General features: G+C 32.9%; 1 protein-coding gene across 1 annotated transcript; it reads right to left on the bottom strand.

Moving 5' to 3' along the window:
- Nucleotides 1–3,296: 3,296 nt before the first annotated feature.
- Nucleotides 3,297–7,542, bottom strand: LOC131936038 (ras-related protein Rab-22A). Its single transcript, XM_059292859.1, has 7 exons — nucleotides 7,367–7,542; nucleotides 5,718–5,797; nucleotides 5,469–5,550; nucleotides 5,198–5,269; nucleotides 4,932–5,055; nucleotides 4,536–4,628; nucleotides 3,297–4,215 (listed from the first exon to the last, which is right to left on the bottom strand). Exons 1-7 carry the CDS (start codon nucleotides 7,400–7,402, stop codon nucleotides 4,025–4,027), a joined length of 678 nt encoding a protein of 225 aa, XP_059148842.1. The 5' UTR covers nucleotides 7,403–7,542; the 3' UTR covers nucleotides 3,297–4,024.
- Nucleotides 7,543–9,306: the final 1,764 nt, after the last annotated feature.

The raw sequence follows: 9,306 nt of genomic DNA, 5'->3' as shown, positions 1-9,306 counted from the left end.
ACAAGGGGAATTAATCTGTTGATAATTAATGGTTTTCGTTTTCATGAATAAAGAGAATTTAATTTTATGAAATTATTTAGTAATAAAAAAATAAAAACATCAAAAGTATTGATCAAGAATTGATCAACTGAAACCATCAGTAGGTTTAAAATTTATGTATTTTATAATTGTATTCAATAATCAACATTTAGCAATATAAAACTGTTTCCCAACTTCAGAGCCTGAAACAGTGCAATATGGTACAAAACACATTCACTTGTTCTCCAGATGAGCCAAGCAGAAAAACAAGGTAACAAAACCAGCTGTAATGGTACATTTCAGTTCAATAAATTATTCCAAATACAAGTGGGCTATGTACACAACTGTGGAATATCATTTCATCATTTACACTAGTTTTAATCATGTTTGCCAAAAGTATACATTTTTTGTTATTAAAAAATTATTTCTGCAAGTCTAGATTAGTAGAGTTTAAAGAAAAGTAAAAACATAAAAGGCCATTGCACACTTTTCATTCACTATTGTTATGGCACATCATGGAACAATGAATAACATTAGCAACAACAAAACATTTACTAGCAGTGTTCTCGTAAGTGAAAGTTTTAAACCTAAGATTTTAGAATACATCTTTTTCTTTTTAAAACTTTTGAGAAAAATCTTCCAGTTTGAACGCCTTTTTTAAAAAATGTAACAATTCCAATGTTTAGAGAAACATGTGAATCTTCAGTTTTTATGGAATGTCTAATAGAAACATAAGTGTAAAGCACACAGAGCCAAAGCATATAGAAAGTAAAGTAACAAAATCCCCAAAATATGCTAACCTTAGGCCCAGAATATGAAAAACTAAACCACCTTTAAAAACTGTAAAATTAGACATAATTATAAAAAATGCAAAAGAAAATATAATTAAGTACTCTAAATCTACTTCAAGATTTGAACAAAACTAAATATGGCACCTCACATTTAGTGGTCAGTAAATAAGCTGTCTTTATAAAAACCAGAGGTGATAATATAAAAATGAAATCTACAAAATAATTGTTCAACCACTTTGTATCTCTTCTGACAAGAGACATGATATAGCTTTAGATAAAAACAAAACACATTTCGCTGTAAAGTTGGATAAAAACAAATGTTGGCATAGCATCAGGTAAAATTAAAACATTTCTGGCATAGAGTTAGATATAAACAACAGATATGCTCAGTGAAGTGGAAGAGATATCCACAGACTAGATGTGGGCAACAACGGTCAAACTATAACAGCTGACAACAACAGCCACTGTCAAACTATGACAGGTGGCAACAACAGCCACTGTCAAACTATGATAGCTGACAACAACAGCCACTCTCAAACTATGACAGCTGACAACAACAGCCACTCTCAAACTATGACAGCTGACAACAACAGCCACTGTCAAACTATGATAGCTGACAACAACAGCCACTGTCAAACTATGATAGCTGACAACAACAGCCACTCTCAAACTATGACAGGTGGCAACAACAGCCACTGTCAAACTATGATAGCTGACAACAACAGCCACTGTCAAACTATGACAGGTGGCAACAACAGCCACTGTCAAACTATGATAGCTGACAACAACAGCCACTGTCAAACTATGACAGGTGGCAACAACAGCCACTGTCAAACTATGATAGCTGACAACAACAGCCACTGTCAAACTATGACAGCTGACAACAACAGCCACTGTCAAACTATGATAGCTGACAACAACAGCCACTGTCAAACTATGATAGCTGGCAACAACAGCCACTCTCAAACTATGATAGCTGACAACAACAGCCACTGTCAAACTATAACAGGTGACAACAACAGCCACTCTCAAACTATGACAGGTGAACTGATTAAAATGATGCAACAAGTAGCAGGTTATTTAATGTATCAAAAACTCTTTCTCACATTTGGAACAATTCTGGTACACTATAACATAAGCATTTTTCATTACTAATTAGAGCAGGAAAAAAAAGCAAAAATATGTTTAAAAAATCTAGCGTTATAAAATATTTTTTTGTCGATTTGTAACAAAATAAAAGTTGGTTTTTTTTTATTACACCTAATTGAAAGGTGTAAAAATGTATACATTGAAAGGTGTAAAAATGTATACTTTGAAAGATGTAATAATGTATACTTTCATGCTTGGTGAAAGGCAACACAAACCTGTACATAAATTGCAAATCTTAAAACATCTACTTGACAAACTTAAGACTTTCAACCCAGTATTGGTGGCAAGAAAGAAGCTAGCTTAACAGCAAGCACCATTTCCTTAAGCACAATGGGACCAAACATAATATTTTGGCCACTATTATCAAAAAGAATCTACTTTAAAATAGCATGCGCTTTAGTAAGAAAACTGTGTTGGGTGCCCTAACAATGGACACCACTGGTCAGGGTAGAAAACTATATTGATGCAAATATAAACCACATAAATATGGTACAAATGAATATTACTGACATACTACTAAAGTTTCTAATTGCACATTCACAACCTAGTTAAATATCAAACTGCTGAGATGCATTCAAAGATAGAAATATTTTTGTGTATATGACAGTGTAATCAGTACTGAATATCACAGAACACTGATCTTACACATTATTTGCAATATCTATCAACCACACATACAGCATAATGTAATTGTTAGCCATACTAACAGCATAATATAGTAGCCATACACACAGCGTAATGCAACAGAGCCATACAAATGGCATAATGCAATAGTTAACAGCCATACACAGAAATTACTGCAATTGATGCAGTAATTGAAAACTAAAATGGTGTGTTTTATAGATTGAGCATTGTTACTTCTATGGCAGGGAGATTGATAAGCCAAATTAAAATTTATTTTTGATAGAGAAGCCTTTTATCTCACAAAGTAAGTACATTTATTATGCAATGAATGCAGACACTAAGTAGACAAGATTTGAAGATTAGCCAAATCTTGTGAACCATGCCCTCACAGTGAGGGGCAAAAATTATCCCATCCACAAGTTTATAATTAGTACTTGGGCAGAGGCGTTGCGAGGCGGGTGCAGGGTTGTGCGGACCATACCGGGTGACACCATTGGGGTGTGTGTGTGTGTGTGTGTGACATGTGACACCATGGCAAAAACTTTCAAAATATAGAGAAAAAATATGCTTTTTGACAGATTTTGATGAGTGGGGTGATACCAGTTAAAACTATATATGGGCCTAAGTAGACCTTTATATATATATATATATGTGTGTGTGTGTAATTTTTTTCAGGGGGGGGGTGACACTCGACCTAGCGGCGCCACTATACTTGTGCTATGGTCAAAACTATCAAAACTATCTGATCCACAAGCCTAGAGAGCCACTGTTGCTTATCAGCAGAAGATGGCATTATCCTAAAACTAAACCTCTTGAACTTATGAACTTAAAATCTGATCCAATTAAAACTGATCTAAGGACCAACGTAAATAGAAAGTGTACATTTTAAAATCAAATTAAATAGAAGCTAAAAACATTATGTCCAGCATATGGATATTCAAAATAAATATGGACAGAAAATGCAAGTAGGTAATTATTTATAAACATTTGCATCACAATAGATTAACACCAGTAGCTAGTGTGATAAGTGGAATGTAAGAAATGATAAACGCATTAGCGTACTGTTCACATCACATATGACTTCACGCACTGTGTTACAAACTAACATTATCTTCACATGATTTCTTTCTGCTGGATATAACATTCTAATGATTGACCAGTTCATAAAAAAATCACATAGGTAAAATAAACAGCTTAATCAAAAATTTAAAAACCATGCATTTACACATTTGTTCATTGATATTTGAATGTAGTATAGATAGTGACATATTGCATTTACTGAGCACATATTTTGTTTGAATATAAATATGTACGTCGGATTTAAACTACAGGTGTAATATGTTAATAAATATTAACATTATTTCAAGACTGATGACTGCATATTCACTCAAAATGCATACTTGTATGAAAGTAAGAAGACGAGACTTGATCCAATGTTGATATCAAGATTGAAAGGAAGAATAATTTGATCCATGTGCAGCAGAAGCACTGCGACGGTTGGTGGCAGGTTCTGAATCAGCAGAGCCACTGCAACATTTTCCTTTCTTTTTTGATGCGTTGTTCCTTAAGTTGACGGTACTCCCCCCAGGCTGACCCACACCCCCACCCAAGTCTTCTGGTGGCAAAAGTTTGGCTGAGGGGAAAAGAGGAAGAACATTTTTGTAATCAAATTAGCCTTACTATCACTAAGTTTTTGGTTGCTTTGTTTTTTGTTTTTTAAAACTTTGATTTTTTTTGCTCCTACTTCATATTTTTTTAAAGATTTAAAATGTATTATTGTACGCAGTAAAGACAAGTCTAAAAAATATACAGGTTAGTAAGTTTTGCCCTTTTCTGTAACGCTAAAAAATTGAAATACTCATTGACTGGAGTTTACAGCTACAAAAATACCAAACCTTTGGGCAGATAAACATGGGCTAACATTTAAAAAATCTACAAATAGTTCAACTTTACCTATGGCATCAAATAGTTCTGCAATGTTAACAGCTGTCATGGCGCTTGTTTCACAAAATATAGCACCAATTTCTTTAGCATATTCTTGAGCATCTGAAATTATGTATATGGAATTCTGCTAATATCCTTCAAATGTTCTTGTTACTTTTAATAAACAAGGGGACTTTTTGCAGTTTTATTTTTAAAACCTTACAGCCCATGGTGTGTACTTTTACCTTTCCTCATACCATGGTGTAGTTCAACTTTCCAACCCTGTTCCTCATGTACTGTTACCTTTCCTCATACCATGGTGTGGTTCAACTTTCCAACCCTGTTCCTCATGCCCCGAAGAATGAGTTCCCACCAACCAAAATGCACTTTTTAAAAAAAAAAACTCTAACAGCAGATGAGTTTTACCTTTCTCTCTGACTTCTCTCAGGTCTTCAAGGTCACATTTGTTTCCAGCTATAGCAATAACAATTTTTGATGGCCCGTGGCGTTGCAGTTCATGAACCCAGCCTTTTACAGCGTGGAAGGAGGTCTGAAAATAAATTAATTCTCATCAAGCTATTTTTCATTATTCCTGTAAGATTTAGTATTATTAACACTACACCATTAAAAAACACACTTTAAAAGTTAGCTGTTTAATTGAACATACTATTCTTTATAAAAACTTTACTAACCTCTCTAGTAACATCATAAACGATAATGGCTGCAGCTGATCCTCTATAATACATGGGTGCGAGCGCTCGATACTTAAAAGAAATTGGAATGGAATAAGTTTGGATGAAGTTAAAAAAACTAACAATAAGCAGCAGTAACTATAGGTTATGAGAATCTTACACAAAAATCTATATAGATCTAGTTCTTTTTAAAAAGATTAACTACTAAAAGTAATAAATCCATCTGCGAAGTAATCATGTACTTAAATTAATTTAACTATGGTATCAGTACTTTTTCCTGCCCAGCTGTATCCCATATTTGAAACTTATAAGTGTTGTCATCTAAAAATATGGTTTTTGTCATAAATGATGCCCTGAAAAAAATTGAGTGACATTTATTTTTAATAAACATAATATTTTAGTATGTAACGCTGCAATCTGTCTTTGAAACTTAAAAATCATTCATTTAACTTGCAATTAATACTACTCGTAAAAAAATATATATAAATCTATATATTAGAACTAGAATAATCTTGATTACCCTATTGTACTTTCAAGCGCATTCTTAAATTTATCAGCAACAAATCTCATTACAATACTTGATTTACCAACACCAGATTCCTAGAAAGGTAAAAATAAGTATAAATACATTTTTAAGGAATAATACTGTGATGCTAGTTTCAAAATATTGTATTAAATATTAAAACAAAATCTACCCATACCCAAATCTGCCTCTCGTATAACTTGCCTTGTAGACTATTCTCGCTTAGGACCATTATGAAAATAAATCTTTTCTAAGCAACAGTAAACAAATCGTAATCTAGTTAAAAGTGTATTCTAACTAGGCCCTAATTAGTAATAGTAATTACAAAATCTAATTGTAAGTATTAAAAAAGGGTATTCTATCGTTTGAGGTCCATAAAATCGTCCGAGGCTAGTAATGTGAAAGAAAGGTGACTCATTACATTTTAGATATCTAGTAATTATTTCACATTTTTAGGAGAATTTATGTTTGAAAAGTTCCAAAAATGTTTCATGTACCTGTTTTTAAAGTAATTAGCATTAATGTATTATTCCTTAAAAATGTATTTATACTTCTTTAAATGAAGATTAGCTATGTTTTCATGAGATGCAAACAAGATAGTTTTTTTAGCAGCCATGTTATTAAAGTTTAATTTTTGTGAACTTATTGTTAGAGATTAAGGGAAAACCTCTCTTATTTACAGGCGGTTGCGTTTATATAGCAAATCTTGCTCTTAAACACCGCTGTTTAAAGTTAATTTCTGGCTTATACTGATATATCTCAAGACATTGCTTCTGGTTTATAATTCAATTATATATTATATTTGATACAAACAATATATCACAAAATATACTTGTATTAAATATTAAAGCTATATCAATGAGTATGAGTCACCTTTCTTTCACGTTACTAACCTCAACCAATTTTATGGACCAATGGACCTAACGTCCTAAAACGATAGTTTACCTAAAATGTAATGTTTTTCATTAATAAATTAAATATATAAAAAGGGGCCTAATAGTAATACTGCTAATAATAATAATAAATAAATATAAATAAATAATATTTAGGCCCAAATAGGCCTAATATAATATTACGAGCCGACCCGTGGCATATCATACGACGCTATTTAGTTATTTTATTTCCTACTTTTTAGTAATTCATAATTTGTGAATTCGACAGTACCAATGCTGCCACTGAAAATATTTGCTTTAAAACACTATCAGACATATCAGATGGTAATTAAGGAAGATACACCCCTCCTTTTCCCCAAACCCCCCCCCCCCCCCCACCCTTGAAAGCAAACTCCTCTTAGTTACCTCCCCTAAGTTTAAAATCGTTTCAAACTACATTATCTACTCCTAAGAGCCGTCACTAAACCCGGCTCTACGTTTGTAAACATTTGATTTAGCGTGAACCACAGCTCACCAGACAATGTAGGGGTGGGGGTGGTAGGGAGCGCGCTTACAGCTTGGTATTTTCTATCATCTCCAAGAAGAGAATTATATATATAAATTATTATATTATTATTAATTTACTTTAGGCCTAGGCCCTATATTTATTTATTATTTAATAATAAGGGTCTAATAAATAATAACAATATTAAAATTAAATGAAAAAAAAAAAGTCAACAAGAGGAATCCTGGTCCCCATCAACTCTCACGTACCCCTAAGAGACAAACTTTAACGTCTCTCATTGACATCGTGGTGTCTATTTGTTTCACACAATTTTCATTCACAATGTATTAATTTTTCATTCAACTAAATCAACTAGGCCAAACTGTTATTGATGAGATGTTTTGGTTCGACCTCCTCTATCCTACAACGCCATTTTGGCTAATTTGATCACATGACTGTTGTGGTCATCATAATCGCCGAAACATTTCTTAACAGCTGAAAATAATAGGTTTTTAAGAATTAAAATGTTCAAAACGTTTTAGTTTTTCCTTTGTAGTTGTGCATATTTATTTAAAGCCATATCAAAATCAGGTAAAACTCCATTTCAGCGTATTTTATTCTCCGTTGCTTGTTTACCTCCAGTTGAGCGTATTTTATTATAACAACCGAAACACACCAATACGGAAAACACGATTTATTTTTTGTATCGTATTTTTGTTTTAGCAAATGAATAAAAATGAATATTTAAAAAAACACGACTTGTTTATTTGTATTGTATTTTTTTTTAAAAAAGGCATTTGTCTCATGGTGAAACTGATACACGGTTAATCATTCTGTTTTATATTTTTGTATTTATGCAATAAATGTACAAACTCTGTGTTTTTTAATATGACAGTTTTGCTAAAACTGAAAAAAAAATTTACTATAGAGTTGTATGTTATTTAAATTCATTGTAAATCTACCATCCTTCCTTTTTTTGTATGAGTTAATTTCTGACTTTAAAAAAAAATTGATGTGGGGTCGTCCATAAATGTTTCACACTCGTAAGGGAGAGGGGGGTCAGCAATTTTGTGACGATGTGTGATGAGGGGGAGGGGGTGGGGTTTCAGATGGTGTGACGTCCCTTTTTTGCATTATAAAAAAGCAATGTTAGAAAAACAAGTTTTAGCCGTTATTTCGCGTTTTAGAAAACGGTTTTTAATAAATTGTAATATGAATTGATCAAAATAATCTATGTTGACAGAGTTCTGACAAGATTTTGGAAAAAATTATCGATGTTTTAAGAAAAATTCAACAGAAATTTTGAGGGGGGGGGGGGGGGTTGTAGGCTGAGGTGTGACGTCATTTTAGGGGGGGGGGGGTCTGACTTTTTGTGACGACGTGTAACGGAGGGGAGGGGGGAGGTAAAAAATCGTAAAAAAGCGTGTCGTCACAAAAAGCAAGACCCCCCCCCCCAAAATGACGTAGCCACCATCTGAACCCCCCCCCTCATCACACACCGTCACAAAATTACCCCCCCCCCCCCTCCCCCTACGAGTGTGACGTCATTTATGGACGACCTCTAACATTATTTTTTTTAAAATGACAACGTGAGTTGTCACACTTTCTCTAACACTCCAAGCCATCCCTCACCAAATTCCACCCCCCCCCCCCTCGCCCACTTTCGGCAGCATCATTGTGCCTTTTAATACTTCTATTCAGTTTAGTTGAAATTGGAACACTTAATTGTACAAAGTGTGCATCTCTATTTTTGTAACCAACAAACAAAGCACTTCAGTCAGTCTCTTTGTTGTTTTTTATTCATTTGTTAAAACAAAAATACAATACAAATAAATAAGTCGTGTTTTTTAAACATTCATTTTATTCATTTTGCTAAAACAAAAATACAATACAAAAAATAAATCGCATTTTTTTCCTAATGTTTTGGTGTGTTTCGGTTGTTATAATAAAATACGCTCAACTGGAGGTAAACAAGCAACGGAGAATAAAATACGCTGAAATGGAGTTTTACCCAAAATCAATAATATCATATCTGTATTCTTAATTATTTCTGAATAATAATAAAGAATGTTCTAAATAATTATAATTTGTGATTTAACTGTTTATAATTACATATATTTAATATATGCAATTATAAGAGTAAGTTACTAGGCATAATAATAATAAATAATAAATAATAATATATTATTTGTAATGGTTACCACAGTTT

The sequence above is a fragment of the Physella acuta genome, unplaced genomic scaffold, assembly GCF_028476545.2.
Source record: "Physella acuta isolate Inbredline_101_S28 unplaced genomic scaffold, ASM2847654v3 ptg000166l, whole genome shotgun sequence".
NCBI classification, from domain to species: Eukaryota; Metazoa; Mollusca; class Gastropoda; family Physidae; genus Physella; species Physella acuta.
This window is presented reverse-complemented; position numbering and strand designations above follow the sequence as displayed.